We start from the raw sequence: 25,099 nt of genomic DNA, 5'->3' as shown, positions 1-25,099 counted from the left end.
GATCTGTCTTATTACACATTTTTTTTATTAAACAGATACTTCAGAAAATCCCTTTAGATAAAATCCCTCAGAATGCTCTTGTGCCACAAAAATGTTACTTCTTTTACGAATAGTCACAATAAGCAACTCTGTGGAATCAAACCTTCACAAGTTAGGTAATATTTTTGCCCTGTTTCATCTTACACATACCCTTTTGCTATCAGTAATTTTCATGATTTGTTTTGGCACAAATGATGCTGGGAATTTCTTGCTAGTTTCCTGAAGCTTTATGAAAACCATGCATTTATTCAGAGAGATTCAAGAATATGAGCGAAAATGAAAAAGGATGGCTTTAGATGGAAATTTTTTTCCTTATCTTCAAGTGTGTTCAGATTGCTATGTGCGTATGACAGCATTTTGGACATTAAATGGTATTATGCAATTTACTGAATCACATAAGGAATTTAGAAAGAATTATTTTTTAGAAGAAGAACAAGGCTCTGTTGATTATGAGAAAAATCAGCATTACTCTGTTGACATACTTCCTCCTGGTAACAGTGGGTCTTTCCTTAAGTAAATCTGCACAGTTTATGAAGCTGGAGATGATAATTTGCTTGACAAAAGGATTTGCCATAGATTCCTATAATGAATTCAAAGTAGAACTAGTTAGTTATGAGGCTATGGGTACCTTTGGAATCCAAAAGACTTGATTCCTACAAGTGCCAGAAACATCCACCTATCAAATGTGATCAATCAGACATGCCATTTAGCTTGTATTATCATTAGATGGTTGATAACATGGAGAATTTCTATCCTTCTTGGTAAATAGTCATGGTACCAAATCCTGAGTGTTCCCTAACTCTGAAAATTCCAGGGCTACCTCAGAATACCCCCAAATCACTGGGACCACCCCCAAGTCTCCCCAGGACTTAGCCTCTAGCATTATAGCTGGGGTCCACTCTGAGAAAATGATACCTGTGCCAAATTAGTTGTTAAATATTCTGAGTATCACTTCAGGGTATCATCAAAACTTCTCTGTGGTCTGGAAGAGTCTTTCTTCCTACAAAATATAGGATCCCCTTGAGGGGAGGACAGTGGTTTCCTCCTAAAAGTTGCTCATCTAAAATTGACACTGAGGTCAATGAAATGGGTCCCTTTCCTATAGCAAATTTTTCTCAATTTATACTTTTGAATTAACGCCTTATGGCAGCTACGCTGATCTTTAAAACATGGTGTTTCACAAATCACATAAATTGCTACCTTAGAAACAGAGAGAAACCTGCAGAGGGGGAACAATTCAAAATAAAATACAGCTAAATAAAATTATTAGGTGGGGGTACAGAAATTCTAGTAAATACCTTAAACACATAACTTCTAAAATGGTAGTTCCAATACTTCCTATACACGCAGAAAATTTAGAGCTAACCTAGTCTAACCCCATGATTTGGGAGGGATAAGACATCGTTTCAAATATGTTAAATTTATAAAAGTGAGTTTAGCAACATAAAATTTAAATTTATGACCCTTTCATCATAAGCTGGTATCTACAAAGATAAGTAAAAATATACTATACTATATTATATTAATTATACATATACATTAATTATATATAATATATATAAGCTGGTATCTACAAATATAAGTAAAAAGATAATATACTACATATGTAATATATAATATAAGTAAAAATATAAAAATATACTTTCCTAGATGCTGAGGCAAAAGAAAAATGATTTTTCCTTTTAAAAATAGACTTGAATTTCAAAGCTGACATGCTTCAGTGCTGTTTAAAAATCAGAAGAGGTTATTCCAGGTAGAAACAAACCTAGCTGAACTGAGAAATGGTTTACTCCTCTGTAAGCCTATTTTAAAAGCTTTGCAATAAAGAACAGAATTTAAAAAAAAACTTTATATAGTTTAATACAGTAATTTCAAACTTTTGTAACCAAAAATGAACTCAAAAAAGTTAAAACACACATAATACACTTGGACCTTTTGTAAAGTAAGTTTTTATTCTACCATCAAACACAAATCACTAAAGTTTGTCCTCCCTAGTTACTGGTATACTATTAACATTTAAAACAAATTTAGAATTGATGCACAAACCAATTAAATTTTGTGTAATACTAAATTTTTAAAAATTACAAGGCTAATGAAAATGCATCACATCATAATTCATTTTCTGTAGAACTAGGTGTTATTTTTCAACGCTCTTACTCATCTAAACTGGAACAATGATTGAAAACAATAGCAGTAACACATAGAACAGTAATGGCAAGAGAAAATTTTCAGTTTCAGTCCTGGAAATGGTGTACTTTCTTAAACTATACACTGCAGTAATTATAGCACCATAAATAAATAAATGAACAAACAAGAAAACCACAAGAAACCAGAATTTGGCCATCCATCCTCTGGCTTAATTTTGAACTTTAATGAATTGGTTAAGAATTGAAAGTAGTGAAGAAATCAGTCATAGCAAGTTATAGCATGGAAAAAAATTTAAATTGCCAAATATGCTACAAAGAAAAATGTCTTCATTAGGGGACAGAATAAGAATTCCAATATTCAGAAGAAAATTATTAGCTGCTTGCAAAGCTCCGACTGACTAAAGCCCTATCACCCTAATTTTATTTCTTAAAGTATAGAAGAGTGCCATGAAATTTTACTTGCCATAAAGAAGCTTGGAACATAGTCAACATGGTTAGCGGCATTTGAAAATGACATGAAGATTAATGACAAATAGCCATGCATAAAGCAATTCATTAAAATGGTAACAATAACAGCTCTGAAAATGTACGAAAACACACAAATGCTAAAAGAAAGATTCTGTTTTAAACCACAGACATAAGCATGAGGTTCAATGACACACATCATCTTGAGGTTGGATTTTTTTTTTTTTTAAGTTCTTTAAGACATCACAGGACTGCTGGATAAAGCAGGAAGTCAAATTTAAGGAAATCACAAGTAAAACACATTGGCTTACTTTAGCAAAAAGAAGATATCCAATACCTATGAAAGAAACCATTCATTAAAATACCGTTAAGTATACATAAATTAAGTACTTGCCCCTTCTGATTTCTCCACTGTGTTAGCCAGCATCTCCTGTAGGGCCCGGACAGAGAGAGACTGTTCCAGCACAAAAGTGCAGATGGAGAGGTCTGGGGGAACATTCTGTGTGGAAAGAGGGAGAGAAGCCATTGTCATCATCTTCATTGTCATTGTCGTCATCATCATCAAGCAGTCGGACCCAATTTACTTTATTAAACTTCAGTTTCTTTCATAAAAAAAAAAAAAGATTTGGGGCGCCTGGGTGGCGCAGTCGGTTAAGCGTCCGACTTCAGCCAGGTCACGATCTCACGGCCTGTGAGTTCGAGCCCCGCGTCAGGCCCTGGGCTGATGGCTCGGAGCCTGGAGCCTGTTTCCGATTCTGTGTCTCCCTCTCTCTCTGCCCCTCCCCCGTTCATGCTCTGTCTCTCTCTGTCCCAAAAAAAATAAATAAAAAAGCGTTGAAAAAAAAAAAAAAATTAAAAAAAAAAAAAAAAGATTACTTATAAATTCTCTATTATCAGCTCCTCAATCACTGAAATACATTATCTAATCTGCTCACACTTAATCCACATTTTAATTTATGGATAACAACAGCCATGGTGTACCGAGTGCCTACTCACTTAGGCACTGCACTCAGAGCTTTATCAGAAACCTGTGTGGTCATCCATGGTAAGGATGATTACTATTGTTATGTGGATAAAAAAACAGAGAAGTTAGGTTACTTTTCCAAAGTCACAATTACCAAGTTTTTCAAGGCAGTATTAAAAATCCTGATTTCTTGGACTTCCAAGCATTCTTCTAACCTACCGAGCAGTCAGCTGATAAAAAACACAAACCACAGAATAATACTTGCTTCAAACTATCCAAGTTAATAAATATAAAACTGAATTGGTACAAAATAGCCATTTACACAGGCTTCTCTTCATCCAGAAAAAAGACAGTTACTTTGTTTTACTCAAGTTGGATATATATTTGGCCTCTAACTAGAGATGTGGCAATTTGACTTCTGCTCTGTCTTGGAGTGGGGTGGGGAGTGTGTATTTTCCCTTTCTCTTTCCTTCCCTTAAAACTTCCACTCCAATCAATAACTCCATAAATTGTGAAAATCCCAAAAGCTTAACTATCAAGGTGGTGAAGAAAACAGGGTAAGAACTGACTGGCGAGTTAGAGACAACTATCCCAATCAGGAGCAAGTATATTATCGTTCATGAATGCTTTTTGCTTTAGATAAGCAGGATCCAGTGGGCAATCCAACCGGGTCTGGGAAGAGGCTCAAAGGAGGATTTTCCTAACAGATAGACCATTATGAATACATTAACCAGTACATGCAAGTGACACAACGTCTTCTTCACAAAACGAACATTAGGAAGACAATTCTAACTTGATGTAACGAATCAAAATTACAATTTTTCATGTCTAAATATTTATTAAATTGAATCACTACCATTAAAATGATTCTTATCATCAGAGAATGATACTTGATGGTTTCAAGGAAAATGGAGAACCAGAGTTCCAGAATTAAAATTCTTTTGTGGATGAAATGAACATATAATCTTGGTCACTAAGGTTACTCATACCCCACAAACCTTCCTGGCACCCATGTATGTATATATGTATGTATGTATGTATGTATGTATGTATCTATCTATCTTTCCTTCCTTCCTCCCTAAATCTTTTTTTTAATGTTAATCTATTTTCGAGAGAGAGAGAGAGAGGCAGAGAGAGAGAAAGAGAAACAGAGGATCCAAAGTGGGGTCTGCACTCTCAGCAGAGAGCCCAATTCAAACACATGAACCGTGAGATCATGACCTGAGCCAAAGTTGGACACTAAACCAACTGAGCCACCCAGGCCTCCCTGTTACTTATCTTCTTCTAAGATTATTTATTCATTTTTGAGAGAGAGAAAGAAAGACACAGTAGGGGAGGGGTAGAGAGAGAGGGAGAGAAAGAGAATCCCAAGCAGGCTCCACACCGTTTGCCTAGAGCCTGACATGGGGCTCAATCCCATAAACTGTGAGATCATGGCCTGAGCCGAAATCAAGAGTCAGATGCTTAACTGACTGAGTCACCCACATACCCCTGTTCTTTATTTTTTCTTTGTTTAATATGAAATTTATTGTCGAATTGGTTTCCATACAACACCCAGTGCTCATCCCAACTGTTCTTTATTTTTTCAATGAAATTCCCTTCGTTGGATTCCTCTATTCTCCTATTCAGGGCTTCTGATGCCCCCAAATTTCCTTCCATTCCTTCTCAGACTACCTCAAGTTGTCATCAAAGCAAACACCCAGATCTGGGCATAGCTACTGCTTTCCCAGTCTGCAGTCAGCTGGACAAGGGCTCCCTTTCCAAAACGCCCAGATGAAAGACTAGAGGCTAGGCCACAACTTCTCTTTTACTATGACATTAGGAAAAATTCTTTTAAATTTAACTTTCTCGGGTCTAACTATATTAACTGCAATTTATCGGACCAAGACAAAGGCCAATGGGGAAAAAATCTGTTACTCAAAGCATTTATTCCATTCTTATCCATTTAATTGTGAGAGTTTGGAAGCTATACCAACAGGACGGATAGACTACCATGTTATTAAATGGTGTGCTAGTAAACCAATTTCTCAGGGGGAAAAATGCCTTGATGGGTAGCATTTGCCCATTTCTGTGACACAAATACTCTAATAATTGCTGGTCTCGAAGTCAAAGTTTATAAATCAGCTCATAAAATTCCTAAATATGTAACACATAGCTCTCAGGAATCTACAAGAACTGTTCCCAATGTACCATTGGACTGATTTCAGACCCACATCCATTAGTTGCTTTAGAATGACTATATTAAAACAGTTAAGAGCTTGGATTCTATACACAGTCACCTAAGCAATAATCCTGGCCTCACTACTTACTAGCTGCTAACTTTTCTAATCTTTGGTTTCCTTCCCTGGAAAATGGTTTAGGAATTACAACAACTACACCATCCCCATGGAGTTCCTGTGAAATACAAGTAAGTAAAAAGGCGCATCACAATGTCAAGAGCTCAAAATAAGGGAGCTATGGTCATTAGTTTTGTATACTGTCCTTTCTCTCTGTGGCACTCAGGAGTACCACTCATGTCTTAAAGCTGACTCTTGGATGGAGTCTGCTCTGGAGAAACAGTGTTTGAAATCACAAATCAGGGGTGCCTGCGTGGCTCCATCTCATGTCATGATCTCATAGTGTGAGTTCAAGCCCTGCATCCGGTTCTGCACAGAGAATCCCTACTTGGGATTCTCTCTCTCTCCCTCCCTATCTCTCTCTCTCTCTCTCTCTCCCTCCCTCCCTGCCCCACTCGTGCTCTCTCTCTCAAAACAAATACACTTAAAAAATCATTAATTATGCACCTGTTCATAATATCCAAAATGTTCTAGTATTTTCAGGAAAAGGTAGTTTCTGGTAACATTCAAAAGTTTATACACTGGATGTATTTATTAAATTGTTTCATGCTTCATTTGATCAAAATGTTAAAAGGATGGATCACTACAACAGCTTGCATTTATTTTAAAGACCCTTGAAAATGGAATGACATGGAAAGACATGAATTTGGAATGTGTTAATCTTGCCACACTAATTTCATCTGGCCACAGCATGACATGCCTGTTACACATGTTTTTCTAGACAGTAGGAATTAGCAGGAGTAAAGGAACAGACAATCCACAAAAGTAATTCTCTCTCAGACTCAACCCACTTTCTTCTGACCCATCTTTCTCTTCTCCCTCTCTCTCTCTCTTTGCCCCTCTCCTCCTCAAAATACACACAGATATAATAGAAAAGCTGAGAAGAAAATATTGTTTACCCCTTTCACAAAAATGCGAAACGATACAAATCAAAGCTCTGTAGTATCATGTTTGTTTCGTTCTGAGGAAAAATCATCTGGTTATTTTACGCAACAGAATCATTACTATAACTTGTTATCTTTTATTTTTATTTTTAAAAGTTTATTTTGAGACAGAGAAAGAGAGTGTGAGTGGAAGAGAGGCAGAGAGGGAGGGAGAGAGAGAATCCCACGCAGGCTCTGCATTGTCATCGCAGAGGCTGATGTGGGGCTCGAACCCACAAGCCGTGAGATCATGACCTGCTTAACTGGCTGCTTAACTGACTGAGCCACCCAGGTGCCCAAACTTGTGAACCACCAAGGGGCGCCTGGGTGGCTCAGTCAGTTAAGCATCCGACTCCAGCTTAGGTCATGATCTCCCAGTTTGTGAGTTCGAGCCCTGCGTCGGGCTCTGTGCTGACAGCTCAGAGCCTGGAGCCTGCTTCTGTTTCTGTGTCTTCCCTTCTCTCTCTGCCCCTCCCCCGCTTGTGCTCTATCTCTCAGTGTCCCTCAAAAATAAATAAATGTAAAAAGAAAATTTAAGTGAGGGGCGCCTGGGTGGCGCAGTCGGTTAAGCATCCGACTTCAGCCAGGTCACGATCTCGCGGTCCGTGAGTTCGAGCCCCGCGTCAGGCTCTGGGCCGATGGCTCAGAGCCTGGAGCCTGTTTCCGATTCTGTGTCTCCCTCTCTCTCTACCCCTCCCCCGTTCATGCTCTGTCTCTCTCTGTCCCAAAAATAAATAAAAAACGTTGAAAAAAAAATTTAAAAAAAAAAAAAAAAGAAAATTTAAGTGAACCACCAAAAGTATTCCTTAATGTAGATGAATGTTTCTTCAAATAACCTTGAATGTTTTATAATAGCTAAACCATAACATAGTATTTATGTTAAGCCTTTGTTCCCACTTCCCAAAAAGAAAGTTGAGTCAGTGAAAAATAAAGGGTCTTGTTCTTTAGTTACAAACCAACTAAATGGCCAGGTATCAAAGTGACTCCTAACAGCAGGCACAAGAAATAAAGTACTATGTTCTAGAAACCTCAGGCATGACAGTCTCAACCCACAAACATCTGCAAGCTATCATCTTGTCCTCCATCTCTTATGTTTTAAAGTCCTGTTACCAAGAAATCTGAGTTTTCAAACTGCAATATGAGAAAACTTCACAGGGGACCTGGGTGGCTCAGTGGGTTGAGCATCCAACTTCAGCTCGGGTCATGATCTCGTGGTTCCTGAGCTGGAGCCCCGCGTCGGGCTCGCTGCTGTCAGCACAGAGCCCACTTTGGATCCTCTGCCCCCACCTCTGCCCCTCCCCGACTTGCGTTCTCCCCAAAGTAAGTAAATATTTTAAAACAAGGGGCTCTGCTGTCCTTACAATGAGTGTGCTCGTAAATCGTGGAAGCCACCCTTATGCTGTATGCCTTCCATTATAAGGACTTCAAAAGAGACCACATCAGAATGTAACACTAAGAAGGACAGCACAGCATGTACGTCTGTCTACCTCTTACACATTACACACACATTTCTTTCCCATGCGAAATTAACTCAAAGTGCTTCTGTCTGAATGTCTACCTGGGCTGCCCAGAACAGTACCCCAAGCGGGCAGGCGAAAGGTTAGCAATACTCTTCACGTAGAGACAACCCCAATTCGATGAGGACATGTGTACGTTCACAAGAATAACAAACCTTAAGCTAGCAGCATGGTTGGGTATCTTTTCTTCTTTTTAAAATACAAATTGGTCGCTGTTCTCCTCTGCCTAACAGCTACCTGGCCTTAAGGGAAGAAAATTCTCCAGAATAACCACATACGGCATCTGGCTTTGTTGGCACTGGACAGTCTGTGTGAAATCAATTAGGTTTCCAACTGAGGTACCCATCAAACCATTTGGCTTCCACAGATATATCTGCCTAACCCACTTAAAAAACCTATTGAAACATGCCATTACCTTAACTGAACTGCAACCGGTTATTTGGGACTACGTAAGTCACAGCTCATCTCTTATCGCTGTATAAAAACTACATAGCAACTAACCACTCCATTTTTAAAAAAAAAAAAAAAATTAAGGTTTTATTATTTATTTATTTTTATTTTTAATTTTTTTTAACGTTTATTTATTTTTGACACAGAGAGAGACAGAGCATGAATGGGGGAGGGTCAGAGAGAGGGAGACACAGAATCTGAAACAGGCTCCAGGCTCCGAGCTGTCAGCACAGAGCCCGATGCAGGGCTTGAACTCATGGACCGTGAGATCATGACCTGAGCCAAAGTCGGCCGCTTAACCGACTGAGCCACCCAGGCACCCCTTTATTATTTATTTTTGAAAGCGACAGAGTATGAGCAGGGGAGCGGCAGAGAGAGGGAGACACAGAATCTGAAGCAGGCTCCAGGCTCTGAACCGTCAGCACAGAGCCTGATGCAGGCGTGGAACTCACCAGCCGTGAGATGGTGACCTGAGCCAAGGTCGAACGCTTTAAATGACTGAGCCACCCAGGAGCCCTTTAATCACTCCATTTTAGCATTCTCATACCCTTGCTCATGCTTTTCCTCCTTTGGCCTAAAATATCCATTTCCAGGTCTCCACCTATGAAAACGATTTCATGTTGTTTTTGAATCACACATAAATAGAATTACATATGAAAACATTTTCCTTATTGAAAATTCAAACCATACTAAAAAACTGAAAGCTCTCTCTTCCCGAATTTAATTATACTCATTCTCCCTTATCCTTCCTCCCAGGTGTCATCACATGGAGCTTGATGACCTTTTGGCTGTGCCCCTTTCCAGGTCTTTTTTGTACACTTACACATATGCTCACACAGAAGCGTACAGAATGGCTTTTCCCATTAACGGGCTCCCTTTGTCCAAATTACGTATTTTAAATTACTAATATGTCTTAGAGATCATTGTCTATGAGCCTATCCATATAGGCTCCTCCAAGACTGCCAGAGAATCTACATGTATCATATTCCTTCTGAAGACTGGTTCAAGTTCTCTGCCATGTAACACGGTCACTCAACTTGGACCCTCACCCCCCCAGCCACCGCTTGACCAGCCTGATGTGGTAGCTTACAACACACAGTGTTCACTGTTCAATGAGTTGACCTCAACCTCTGATTCCAAGTGTTTCTGCCTACAGGGATGTAGGTAGTTATAGCCCAAATGACAGATCTCCACTTTTGCTTCTGTTTTAGTACTCCTGACACAAAGACAGGTTGCTTCTTCACCTTTATGCAGTGACTTCCAAGTGTGCTCCACATAACCTGTGGGGTAACTCAGATATCACAAAATGTATTTTGAAAATCAATGAGATGTTAGCTCATGGCAACTTGACAGCATAAGAAAAAGAGAAAGACACTGTATCAGAGGACATGGCGCTCAGACCCAGGGCGTAGCTAGCCAAGGGACCGTAGGTAAATCAGTCTGAGCTCTCCCATCTGTGTAAGTGGCAAAATGCTTTTCATATTTCAGAGAATTGTTCTGAGGTTCAAATAAGAAGATCAGCGCATTATAAACCGAAAAATGCCAATAAAATATCATTTTTATCTGACTAATTTAAGAAAAACCTAAATCAGATAGAAAGCTCAGAATCGCAGAGATGTAAATTAAGAGAAGAACCAACATTCTATCAAGAAATGTGAAGACAGTATATTTTAGAGTGGAGCAGATGGTCTGAAGTTGAGACAGATTTGTTTTTGCTCAGCTACCCATCTGCTGAGTGGCCTTTGGCAAGGGACTGTAACCACGGAGGGTCAACTTCTCCATGAACTATGGAGGTACCAAAATGTATCTTCTCCAAAAAATAAAGTTGTTGTTTTTTTTTTTTAAGCTGCCAAGTAGAAACAGGAAACAGACAAAATTTCACCTACCAGATGGGGAATAATATTCTTTAAAATGTTTACATATTCCACCATTCCAATAAAATTATGGTGTTGTATCCCATTGACTTACATGAAGTACTGTAAAAGGGATTATCAAGCAGGATATAAGAAAAATCCTGGTTCACTTTTTCCTCTTTATATGTCTTCAAAACTCCAATCATAACACTTCACTATATCCCCAACCTGCCAATGTGGTTATTACAAGACTTTCACACCTTTCTATGAGAGTTCACAGGTCTGGGTAGTTTTTCTTGTCATATTCTTTTTCCCTTCATCCCACTTTGCACCAAAGATTAACATGCAATTGCCTTAGAGAAAGAAACATTTATCCTATGTAAACTAATTTTCAGCTTTGTAATAGACAAGGCTAAATGTGATCCTAACAGATAAAACTGATTATGTCTGGGTTTCCCGGGGTCTAAAGGCTTTGAATCTCTTCAGAAAAACTCAAGCCATTCCACTTGGCGTTCTTGACAACATGGGTCCAGGTGGAGAAGGATCTTTTAGGAGGTTTAAATGACTGGTAATTAGTGTAAATCACCACTACAAAGAGCCATAGCTCTACCAATTCAGCAGTTTATCATGAAAATCCCGAGTGACTTCATAGGGTTTCATATGATTTGCTCGGGTGTTCATTTCACCCACTGGCACGTATCTTTTTATACAATGTCCTTTAAACACCATATTAAGTAGATACGCCAATCTATCTTATTTGTACAATTACTTTAACACTCAGATGACTCAAAGGCGTCAGTGCAAATACAGAGGTCCACTAGTTTGACATTCCATCACACATTACCTCTCCCATTCTAATAACACCCAGGAATATGATCTCAGGTCGAATCTGCTCTCACCTCTTGAGTGGGAGCCATAGTTGGGCAGAACACAAGTACATGATATTTTGAAAGCAAAACACTCAAAAAGAAACCAAAAGAGAGATTTCCGCTATGAATTAAGACTCAATATGAAGGTATCTTAAAAACCATACATGCTGTTAAGGGTTCACTGGATATAGCCCCCTACTTCTAAACACTGCTAAGTCAAACACGTATCAGTCACAATCTTTATCAAAGCCTAACTCTCCAGACTCTAGGTGTTGGCCCACTATGTTATTCGAATTTAAAGCATATAATTTCTAGTCCTATAAATACATGACGATGTTCCAGGAAGTTGGGCTCCAATTTGAGAAATCCATTAAAAAACTCTAGGGTCCCCACTCAATTCAGAGTTTACAGCTGGAGTAAATACGTAAGTAAATGGATGAATACACAAGCCCAAGAAGAAAGTCACCATAAATTATTTTGGAGCAAAGTTTCACTCTGCACCAAAGAGATATTCTTAAGGATTAGCAAAATACATATATGTTCATCACATATGTAGAAAGCATGTGGCAGTGTCACGATAGCAAGTATACACTGATAACTAAAACAAAAACAATGTGTGGCCCAAGCATCTGTCCTCTGTAAGGACGAGCAGCTGTGCCACATCACAGAAGGGAGCTCATCTGATTTGGAGCAGATGTCACGTACCCTACGTTGTCTGTGAAAGTGACCCTTTCCAGGAAGACCCAACAGCCCTTCTAGTCTGACTCCATACATTCCTGAGTGAGGCTGCCAGCATGCAAAATAGTCCCAAGCTCTTCAGAGACTCCTGGCTAACCCTGAGTAGTGCGCGCACAAAGAGACACAAAGGACCCAGCAGAAAGTAAATCTGAAGCAGGGTTCAAATGGCCTGAACTTCGCACGCACTTCTCCACCCACACACAAGTCCACGTGCTGAGGACAGAAACCTTACTGTTCAAAGTATGCATGTGCAACCATTGCCCTAACTCTTTGCTACACACGAACAGGGCAACCTACAGGAATCCAGGCTGAAATAAAAATAAGAATGAAGAGAAAAATTTGAGCACTGACATCAGTGTTAAAACACCACGGAGGAGACATATTACCCAGATTTAGTCCAGGCAAGTTCCTAAAAAAAGAAAAGCCAAATGCAGAAAAGTAACACAACCTTGAAATGGGGCAATCAGAATGTGTTCTTCTGGGGCACCTGGGTGGCTCAGTCGTTTAAGCATCTGATTCTTGGTTTCCACTCAGATCATGATCTCACGGGTTGTGGGATCCAATCCCACGTTGGGCGCACAATTCCAATGGCATTTTTCACAGAAAGAGAGCAAACAATCGTAAAATTTGTATGGAACCACAAAAGACCCCCAAAAGCCAAAGCAATCTGGAGAAAGAGTAACAAAGCTGGAGGCATCGTGCTTCCTGGTTTCAAACTAGATGACAAAGGTACAGTAATCAAAGCAGGACAGGATTGGCATTAAAAAAAAAAAAAAGGCACGTAGATCAATAGAATGGAACAGAGACCCAGAAATAGGCCTATGCATATATAGTCAACTAATTTACAGCAACGGAGCCAAGAATATACAATGGGTAAACAATAAGCTATATAGGGAAAATCAGATGGCCACATGTAAAAGAATGTAACTGGACCACCCTCTTGCACCACACACCAAAACTAACTCAAGATGTATTAAATCCATGAAGGCAAGACCTGAGACCAGAATACTCCTAGAAGAAAACCTGACATCAGTCTTGGTAATGAGATTTTGGATTTGACACCAGAAGCAAAGGCAACAAAAGTAAAAATAAATGGGGCTACATCAAACTAAAATGCTTCTACACATCAAAGGAAGCCATCAACAAAATGAAAAGACAAAACATTTATCTGATAAGGGATTTAAACCCAAAATGTATGAAGAACGCATACAACTCAACAGCAAACAAACAATCCAATTTAAAAATGGACGAGGGGCACCTGGGTGGCTCAGTCGGTTAAGCGCCGACTCCAGCTCAGGTCACGATCTTGCGGTTGACAAGTTCGAGCCCCGCGTCGGGCTCTGTGCTGACAGCTCAGGGCCTGGAGCCTGCTTCGGATGCTGTGTCCCCCTCTCTCTCTCTGCCCCTCCCCCGTTCGTGCTCTGTCTCTGTCTCAAAAATAAATATAAACACGGGGCGCCTGGGTGGCGCAGTCGGTTAAGCGTCCGACTTCAACCAGGTCACGATCTCGCGGTCCGTGAGTTCGAGCCCCGCGTCAGGCTCTGGGTTGATGGCTCGGAGCCTGGAGCCTGTTTCCGATTCTGTGTCTCCCTCTCTCTCTGCCCCTTCCCCGTTCATGCTCTGTCTCTCTCTGTCCCAAAAATAAATAAAGAACGTTGAAAAAAAAAATTTAAAAAAAAAAAAAAAAAAAAAAAAAAAAAAAAATAAATATAAACATTGAAAAAAATTTTTTTAACAAAAATGGGCAAGAGGACTTGAATACTTTTCCAAAGAACACATTCAAATGGCCAAAAGGTACAGAAAGAGGTGTTCTACATCACTGTCAGGAAAATGCAAATAAAAACCATAATGAGACATCACCTCACACCTGATAGAATGGTTATTATGAAGAAGACAGGAAATAACAAATATTGGCAACATTGTGGAGAAAAGGGAATACGTTTACATGTGATGGAAACATAAATTGGTGCAGCCACTATGAAAAAGAGTATGGAGATTTCTCAAAAAATTAAAAATAGAAATCCCCTACAATCCAGCAACTCCACTTCTGGGTGTATACGCAACAGAAATGAAAACAGGATCTGCACTCCCATATTCACTGCAGCATTTATCAAGATATTTAAGATATAGGGACAATCTAAGTATCGATGAATGGATGGATAAAGAAGATGTGGGGCATACACAATGGAGCATTATTCAGCCGTAAGAAAGAAGGAAATCCTGCCATTTGCAACAACACAATTGTTGCAACAACAGGATTGAACCTGAGGCCTTATGCTAAGTGAGCTAAGTCAAACAAAGACAAATACGGCATATCACTTATATGTCGAATCTAAAAAAGCCAAACTCAGAGACCAGAATGGTGCTTACCACGGACAAGGGGGTGGGGACAAGATAATACACTGATCAATGAGTACAAACTTCCAGTTTAAGATGAATAAATTCAGAGGCTCCAATCTACAGCACAGTGATTACAGTTAATAATGCTGCATTATATACTTGGAAGTTGCTAAGAGAGACGATCTTAAATGTTCTCACCGCAAAAACGTAAGGGTAATTATGTGATGTGATGCAGGTGTTACGTAATGCTATGGTGGCAATCTTTTTGCAATATATAAGTGTATCAAATCAACATCCTGTACACCTTAAATTTACACAACAGTGTTATGTCAATTATACCTCAATAAAGGTGGAAAAAGACATAAGCTTATATAAAGAAACAGTTATAAAACTGTATAATTGGATTTACGACACTCATATATGATTTTAAAATAGTACAAAAAGAATGGAGCTATGTGAAACAAAGTTTCTTTATTTTACTGGAATTAAATTAGTATTAACCTTAAGTATATTGTGAAGTTACATTGATGAGTTACAATAAATTAAAATAATGCATATTTCAATTCTTAGAGTAACTACTAAGAACATGACTCAAAAAATACATAGCAGGGGCGCCTGGGTGGCTCAGTCGGTTGAGCGTCCAACTTCGGCTCAGGTCATGATCTCGCGGTCCGTGAGTTCGAGCCCCGCGTCAGGCTCTGTGCTGACAGCTCAGAGCCTAGAGCCTGCTTCAGATTCTGTGTCTCCCTCTCTCTCTGACCCTCCCCTGTTCATGCTCTGTCTCTGTCTCAAAAATAAATAAACGTTAAAAAAAAATTAAAAAAAAATACATAGCAAAAAATAAGCAAAAGAGGTTTCAAAATGGCATACTAACCATTTTACACAAAAGAAGGAAATGACTAAGGAACAAAAGAACAAAAACAACAACAAAAAAGAGGAGGCATAAGACAAAAAATAAAATGACAAAAATCAATGTAACCATTCCCTGTATATTTTTCAAGGAAAATATGATGTATATACATACACAAAAATAGAACATTATTATTGGGATGGATATTATAAATTATACTTGAATAAAAAATTAATAATATATAAAATACAAACAGAGGAATAACAGAGGAATATTATTCAGCCTTTAAAAAAAAATAGAAGCACCTGGGTGGCTTAGTCGGTTAAGTGTCCAACTCTTGGTTTCCATTCAGGTCATGATCTCATGGTTTGTGGGTTTGAGCCCCACACTGGGCTCTGCAGTGACAGCTTGGAGCCTGCTTGGAATTCTCTCTCTCTCTCTCTCTCTCTCTCTCTCTCTCTCTCTCTCTCTCTCTCTCCCTCCCTCCCTCCCTCCCTCCCTCCCTCCCTCTCTCCCCCTCTGCCCCTTCCCCACTTGCTCGTGCACTCTCACTCTCTATCAAAAATAATTTTGATAAAATATTTTTTTTTAAGGGAAGGAAATCCTGTGGTTTGTGACAACATCAGTGAACCTGGCATTATGTCACGTGAAATCAGTTGGATTCAGACAAATTCTGCATGATTTCATTTATGGGTAAAATCTCTAATCGTCAAACCCACAGAAGCATGTAGCGCAATGACTGTGGCTGGGGGCTAGGGAAAAGGGGGAAATGGGGAGGTGTTGGTCAAGGGGCACCACATTTCAGTTTTGCAAGATGAATAATTCTGCCGATCTAATGTACAGCACAGTAACTGCTGCTAACAATACTGTATTGCCTGTTTGAAATTTGCTGAGAGTTCATCTCAAGGGTTCACACCACATAAAAACCAATTTTAACTGTGAGAGGTGAGAGACGTGTTAAACGGCTTGACTGTGGTAATTATTTCACAATGTGTGTGTGTATGTGTGTGTGCATATATGTGAGATATATATGTGTATATAGATATATATTTATACGTATATATTTTATACCTTAAATATATACACTTTTTTAATTTGTCAATTACAACCTCAATAAAACTAGGGGGTAAATCCCACTGCCTAGTAAATTACATCCAAGCTCCCTGCCTGGTGTCCATATTCTAGATCCAACCTAAGTTTCCAGCCTATATTTAATGCTTACTACGATTGGGCTACATTGGATAACTCTCTACTCTTCATAAACCTATTTCCTATTCCTATCTTTGTCCTTTGTCCAATTTCTACTCATCCTTCAATGCCAAGCTCAAGTAGTACATCCGTGCAGCATCTCCTTCTGACTCAAACCGCCTTGTATGATGCATATTTGTACGCAACACATCTTTTCTCACTATTTAGTAACCTAGAGACTTCCTTACCCTCCACTATGCTTCACTTGTGATATATCTTGTTGAAAAGTCTGAATAGTACTGTCTGTGCTCCATGGGCAAGGCCCATTAAAGAAAAACAATTCTGTGATACATATACCATCTCATTGCAAATGAACCACTGAAAAAATATTTGTAATTAAGCCCTAGAAATATTTTTAAATTGTATTACTTTTAAATTTTTAACTAAAGATTTTTAAATAAGGTAGATGTGATCTTTCCAAGGTAAATATGTTAAAACAATGCAAAATCTAACATTTCTGTGAAGCCTTAAAAATTCTAATTCATGCTGATTTTAAGAATAATGTTTTTAAGATTGAAGAACACTTAAAAAATCAAAATTTTCTGCACAGAATTTAATTACGTTATTTCAGGACCCTTTCTTGCAGGAAATTAGATGGATTCATACACACCTACTCCATTCATAGGTAGGTTACTAACCTGAAAAATTTGTTGGACCTTTACAGAAGTAAATTCTTTGGTGATAAAATTACACACTTGTAAATCTTTTATTTGGCAAATAACATAATAAAATTGAACGAATGATGACATGTTTCATCCTAGTAAAAAGATTTAATGATAAAAACGTCCATTAAAATAACCATCCATCTATTTTCTACAAGCTAATCCCAGTTTATATTAATTTCACCCCCATTAACCACACTTTATGTTTATACCCATAATTGCTTAAAGAATGAATGATCTAGTTAAGTTTTCAGTGCCTGCTGAAATACATCTTCGTTAGACTGATCTCATTTCCTGCAGAGCACCAGGCCATAATCGCCCGTGAAAAGTAAGCACATAATTTATCAGGACTTGAGGAAAGTCTCCATCTCTGTTGAAGAAAACATTCTCAACTTTAAGCGTGAAACTACTCAAACCTTTCCAGTCTATGATACGCCTGAAACACTAACCAACTTAAACAGCTCACACTGAATTGATGCATGCTCAATGGACTAACAATTCAATTATCACAGAATACTCAAATTCAAATTGGGAAACTGAGCACCCACAAAGCTAGCACTCCTTTTTACATATATAACTTTAGCCATGAACACATTTCAAAAAACAGTGTAAAAACTCAGCTCCTTAAACTAAGATTTATTTTTCAAGGATGCCTGTTTGAACATATTTTTGCCTTTGAAAATTCATGCTGAAATATGAAATACATTTTTGCCTTCTCAATTTGATTTTTAAATTTGGTTTTTCCTATTAAATTATTCATTATCATCTTTCAAAAGAACTAAACTTTTTTAAAAAGTTCAGGAGGAGAGAGGGAGAGAATCTTAAGCAGACTTCACACTCAGCACAGAGCCAGATGCAGGGTTCGATCCCACTACCTCAGGATCATGACCTGAGCTGAAATCAGGAGTTGGATGCTCAACCAACTGAGCCACCCAGACACCTCTCAAAAGAACTTCTGAAAATTGTGTTAAAAGTGGAATATCAGGATCTCATAAAAATCAACAATATGAAGCCATTGAAGGAAGAAAAATGAATTAAAACGCGATGGTGTAAAACACCTAATTTCTGTAACCTCAAGCAAGAGCATTTCATCAAGTTGGAAACTGGAGTAGAGATTACTGGTCTCCAAACCTCTCTCACTGTATACCCTGTATGACTTCCCTAATGTTGCTTAACCAATTACTACGAATTCAGTAGCAACACAAACTTATCCTCTTCCAGCTACAGAGGTCAGAAACCTGAAATCTGTTTCATTAGGCTAACATCAAGATCCGAGTAACGGTAGGGGTGCCTGGGTGGCTCAGTCAGTTAAGCATCTGACTTCAGCTCAGGTCATGATCTCACAGTTCATGAGTTCGAGCCCTGCATCAGGCTCTGTACTGACAGCTCTGAGCCTGGAGCCTGCTTCAGATTCTGCCTCTCTCTCTCCCTCCACCCTTTCCCTGCTAGTGCTCTTTCTCTCTCTCAAAACTAAACATTAAAAAAAAAAAAAAAAAAAAAAACATATGAGCAATGTTGTATTCCTGGCACCGAAGGGAGGGTTCCCTGCCTTTTTCGGGGGCTACCCATCACCTGTATTCCTTGACTTCACCTTCAAAGCATATCCTTCCAATACCAATCTTCATTCACCACAACCTCTTCTCCCATTCTGTAGTCAAATCTCTCTGACCCTCCCTCTTAGAAGGATACTTCTAATTCCAATCAGAACTTACCCAACTAATCCAGGACAATCTCCTCATGTCAAGATGCTCAGTTTAGCCACATCTGTAAAATCCCCTTTGCCATATAATGCCTTTACAGGTTACAGGGATAAGGACCCAGGTACCTGTGGCATCAATGGAGCCTACCACAAACTCCATCAGCAAATATTTTGAACATAAATTACAAAACAGAACGTATTAAAATACTGTTTTCATCATACATCTGAACTCCAGTACTAATATACATTATAAAATATTACAAATCAAGCTAAAACATTTTCTATAACTTACTTTACTTGAACAGAACAAATTTTGCTCAGGTTATCAATGTGATACGGCTGAATATGGCTCATGGTTTTTTAAATCATGGGTTAAAAATTTGTAATACTATGAAAGGCTGGTTTCAAGTGAAGTTTAATCTCAAAAGTAATTTGTTTAAAGGCTTTTAAAGCTGAAAAAGAGGGGTGCCTGGGAGGCTCAGTCAGTTGAAGTTTGTCTGACTTTGGCTCAGGTCATGAACTTGCAGTCTGTGGGTTCAGGACCCGTTGTGGGCTCTGTGCTGACAGCTCGGAGCCTGGAGCCTGCTTCAGATTCTCTCTCTCCCTTTCTCTCTGCCCCTCTCTCACTTGCGTATGCTCTCTCTCTCTCTCTCTCTCTCAAAAATAAACATTAAAAAAATCTTTAACTAAATAAATAGTTCAGTTCTGAAAAGTCTCACTGTGATGACTATATACTCTGACTAGTTTATATGGCTCAAGGAACAAGTAAACCATAGGGTAAGATTTGTAATTAAAATAAATGTTCTGATAGACTTGAGTGTTTTTGACCGTTTTCTTATCAGATCTAATTACTGTTGTTTTACCTCATAATACAGCTAGCTGGCAAAGAGTTTGTGGAAGCTAAAGAGTTTGTGGAAGTGAAAATACCAACTCTTACTTTCACCTTTTTATTTGTGCCTACATTGCAAGGATAGTTTTCAATTTGTATTCTACAGAATATCGAAATGACAACTGTTCACTTTTTGAGCTAATTTAGATAGAACTAGAATATTTAATAGTAATTATAGTAAATAATCATCATGGCTAACACTCAGCTGCCCCCTACTCTGTGCCTGTTGCTGCTGTAAGCATCTGACATTTATTTATTTTATTAATGATTTCAGGAATAGAATTTAGTGATTCATCACATAGAATACCCAGTGCTCATCCCAACAAGTGCCCTTCTGAATGCCCATCCCCCAGTTCGCCCATGCCCCACCCACCTTCCCTGTATTTAAGGAGTCTCTTATGGTTTGTCTCCCTGTTTTTTTCTTTAATTTTTTTAACATTTATTTTTGAGAGAGACAGAGAGACAGAGCATGAGCGGGGGAGGGGAAGAAAGACAGGGAGACACAGAATCCGAAGCAGGCTCCAGGCTCTGAGCTGTCTGCACAGAGCCCAATGCAGGGCTCGAACTCACAAGCAGTGAGATCACGACCTGAGCCAAAGTTGGACACTTAGCCGACTGAGTCACTCAGGCATCCCTCCCTCTCTGTTTTTATCTTATTTTTGCTTCCCTACATTTATTAAGCCAATTCATCTATGAACTCGTATAAGATAGGTAACTACTAAACTGATACTGTGTTATGATTCACTAAAATCAAACAAATCCTAACTGTGGAACTCTTGTTCATCTTCAGGATTAATCTTGCAAGACTTTCAAACTGTGCCATGTTTGTTGATAAAATCTGGTTTCTTTCTTACTTGTTTTTGAATAAAAATAATACAAAAACATGTTCTATTATCTTCCCACACCCACTAAATTGCCTGTACCTCCCAGAGGCAACATTTTAGAGTGGAGACCACTACCAGAGATAGTAGTAAAAGTCTATTATTCTACAGACCACAATAAGGGACAAATAATACTGAGCAGACAGTACAGCTGACGGAAGGCTCATACTTCAACGTAACTATTAATAGTACAAATATAACTTGCAAATATATCTATTTATATTACATTATACATATATTATTTTACAAATATTATATATTACATATAATATATAATGTGGTATTACACTGTATATAGTACTGGGATCAGGAGTTCTCAGAATGTGTATAAATATCAGAAGGAACAAAGCAGACTCTAGGGTTAAAGCACGCAACATTTCAGGAGCCATGAAATTTGACAGAATGCTCCCAGATGGAAAACAGGAACAAAGGACAAATGAGCTTAATAAATAAGGTAGATGACAAAGTTCTATAAGTAAATAAACCAATAAATACACACAGAAACTAAAATCATATTGAACATATTCATGACTGCAATTTCAGAATTTCTGTGGAAGTTCTACCTCTGTTCCATATGACCTTGTCACCATTACACTATGAAAATCTAGACCAGCATTCCACATTGCTTTTCCACTGAAGAACACAAGATACATTCACTGTTGAGTTGACCATTTAGTTCCTGCTAAAGACAATTCATTGTGTTGTAGTTAGAACTGGATTAGAATTCTAGCTCTTCAACTCAGCTACCGTGGGACCTTGGGTAAATCACCAAAACCCTCTGAACTTCGGATGCTTCCTCACGATGTAAACACTAAGTGAAAGAATACAGAACTCCCGATATACCAAGTGATGCAAAAAGTAATAATAATGTTACTAGTCTAAAACTTAAATAATTTTTTTATTATTTATTTTTGGAGACACAGTGAGACACAACATGAGCAGGGGAGGGGGCAGAGAGAGAGGGAGACACAGAATCTGAAGCAGGTTCCGGGCTCTGAGCTGTCAGCACAGAGCCTAACATGGGGCTCAAACTCACTAACTGTGAGATCATGACCTGAATCGAAGTCAAACGCTTAACTGAGCCACCCAGGCGCCCCTATTTTAAAGCTTTTAAGGTAGAAAAGAAAACACTGGCTGGATTCAAGTACAGTAGACAAATGGTATCTTATCACAAGGAAAAAACTATAGAGAAATTAAACTCAACATGGCTCCCAAAGGATTGCTCTTTTCTTAGGTTCAAGTTAATGAAAGTGTTGGGGTAAAACCGTGTATCTCAAAGAAGTCAAAATTATCTCTCCACTCATTAAATGATATATTTTTATTGTAATGAATCATCATATTAAGGCATGATGGATACAGAGGAAAATATGTGTTAGAACTCAGAAGGCCCACATTTCAGTCTTGATAGATGTAAACAGATGACCAGAAAATTAGTAAAATGGCTTTTAATCCTATCCGCTACTAAAGGTGATTATAACTGATTACTCCATAGTCCAGTCTTATAAATATTTTAAGTTTCTTGCCTCGGTTAATTGTGAGTCATTAGTGTCTTCATCCACACACTTCCTCCTCCATTTACGAGGGCAGCATTAGTAAAATAGTCAAGAAAATGTTTTATTTATTGCTAACATTTCCTCTATGGCCAAAGTCTGCAGACTAGGCTCCCACCATTATCTTCTAGGCCCTCATAGTTTTACTGAATAAGTAGCATATCCTCAAAAGAACATATGTAAAGAAATACGTTTTAAATAAAATAAACACCCAACCCATGAATCCATCAAGTAGGTTCAAATACGCATTATGAGTGGGGCGCCTGGGTGGCTCAGTTGGTTAGGCGGCTGACTCTGGTTTTGGCTCAGGTCATGATCTCATGGTTTCGTGAGTTTGAGCCTTGTGTGGGGCTCTGCTCTGGCAGCACTGAACCTGCTTGGGATTCTCTCTCTCCTTCTCTCCCCCCCCCCCCCCCCCGCCCACTCACGCTGTCTCTGTCTCTCTGAAATAAAAAAACTAAAAAACAAAATACACATTATGAGTGATTTTAGAGGTCCCTGTGTACCTTTACCCAATAGCATTCCCTTGCTTTTTTAAATAAGATTATCACAAATTTCTGTAACCTACACAATATATTGTTTAAATTTGGTTGCTGGCATTTGCCCTTTAAATAATTAAAAACATGGATTATATATTCTTTCATAATTTTTTTGGTGGTGCAATAGTACATTTTTGAGATCCATCCATGTTGATTGATGGCAATACATGTTGTTCATCCATTTTTTATTGCTCTAACCTGCTTATAACTATAGCTCAATTTGTTTACTCTGATGCTATTTCCAATTATTTTCATATCAACAATACTACAACAGATATTCTTATATGTGCTTCCTTGTGCTCACACATTTTCCTGAAGTATGTACCTAAGAGTGAAATAAATTACAGTGTTCCTACATATTCGAGTTTACTAGTTACAGTTTTCCCGTATACATTCCTGCCAGCAGTGGGCGAAAATTCCTGCCACTCCAAATTCTTGCCCACAATGATACTGCCAATCTGTAAAATGGTAATTTACTGTGCTTTTAATTTTCAGGTCCCCAGTTACTAATACGGCTGATAACGTGTTCATAGTATCATGGTTCATCTGTACTTCCTGTTCTATGAAACCCCTATTCCTGTGCATCTTTTTTGTTTTCTTTTTTTTTTTAATTTTTTTAACGTTTATTTATTTTTGAGACTGAGAGAGACAGAGCATGAACGGGGGAGGGGCAGAGAGAGGGGGAGACACAGAATCGGACGCAGGCTCCAGGCTCTGAGCCATCAGCCCAGAGCCCGACGCGGGGCTCGAACTCACAGACCGTGAGATTGTGACCTGAGCTGAAGTCGGACGCTTAACCGACTGAGCCACCCAGGCACCCCTTTTGTTTCCTGTTAGGGTATTTGTCATTCTCATATTGATTAGCAGCAGTACTCAATGTATTCTGGACACTTCTAAGTCTTAAATTTTACGTTTTGGCACACAGCAAACCAAATAGTAAAATTGGGTTTTCCTTTAGTGGTCTGTTCCCCACACATAGAAATGGAAGAAGCCCTAAGATGATAGCCAAATGACCTTGGGGATGCACAGAACAATCTAATAATAAATAGCCTTGGAATCAGAAAGCCCAAGTGACAGAACACATACGCAGCAGAGGGGAGTTTTCCTCTTTCCCTAACAGCAATTTACATCTGTGTGGTCCTTTACGTATTGTCAACGTACTTTAGGTACTTTATGTGACGCTCACAACAATTGTGATGGATGAGGAAAATGAACAATCACTGGCATTTTACACCTAAGAAAATAAGTTGATAAAGGGATGTGCCCAAAATGCAAAGAGGGTGGAGGCAAGTCCAAGTCTCCTGACCTCCAGTCCACCATGCCTTCCTCAACATCGTATTATCTTCCCCGTAAGGAATGAACGCTGCCAAAGCAGGAGAGAGGGCATGTTTTGAAAGTGCGACTCATCCATGTAATGTACTTGTAGCTACTTCTTATAAAGGGATTATATTGTACTCAGAACGGTATTGTAAAGTGAGGTCCACTATAGGTACAGAGATAGAACTGGCACAATCTATATCCCTCCCACACCACTAACACTCTATTAAGTCAAGATTTTCCCTACACACAGATCTCTTACCCCTCGCGTAAGATTTACACACACACAGAAAAAATGGCCATGGGGTATGAATATCTAGCTGGATAAAAGATACGTGGAGTGGGCTTCGGGAGTCTATATTCTCAAGCAATATGTCAGTCATATAAAGTAGAGCACACACCAAATGTATCCGAATCATCCCTGAGGCAGCTTTAAAAACTGGACAAAACCTCTACACTCCCTATGACTGCAAATACTATCCTAATTTATATGTCTGGTGGGAAGAAGCAAGGATTAGGTACATACGTGTATTTGATACCATGAATGCATAAAGTTTTCAGGTCACATAAACACAAGTTTTCTTCTAAAAATAAAATTTAGGGGCACCTGGATGGCTCAGTCGGTTGAGTGTTCGAGTCTTGATTTGGGCTCAAGTCATGATCTCATGATTTGTGAGATCAAGCCCTGAACTGGACACCGTGCTGACAGAGAAGAACCTGCTTGGGATTCTCCCTCCCTCCCTCTCTGCTCCTTCCCCAGTCACGTTGTCTCTGTCTCTCTCAAAATAAATAAAAGAAACTTAATAAAAATAAAAAATAAAAA

The 25,099-nt window shown here is 38.8% G+C and overlaps 1 protein-coding gene across 4 annotated transcripts in view; it reads right to left on the bottom strand.

Moving 5' to 3' along the window:
* The window catches only part of RYR2 (ryanodine receptor 2), a 768,107-nt gene that overhangs the window by 494,499 nt on the left and 248,509 nt on the right, over positions 1-25,099 (bottom strand). For all 4 annotated transcript variants that reach the window (XM_058696266.1, XM_058696262.1, XM_058696264.1 and 1 more), the window contains exon 3: positions 3,042-3,150. In XM_058696266.1, coding sequence (XP_058552249.1) covers positions 3,042-3,150 — 109 coding nt within the window. The remainder of the gene's footprint in view (positions 1-3,041; positions 3,151-25,099) is intronic.

Source organism: Neofelis nebulosa, chromosome 13 (assembly GCF_028018385.1).
Source record: "Neofelis nebulosa isolate mNeoNeb1 chromosome 13, mNeoNeb1.pri, whole genome shotgun sequence".
Classification (NCBI taxonomy): domain Eukaryota; kingdom Metazoa; phylum Chordata; class Mammalia; order Carnivora; family Felidae; genus Neofelis; species Neofelis nebulosa.
This window is presented reverse-complemented; position numbering and strand designations above follow the sequence as displayed.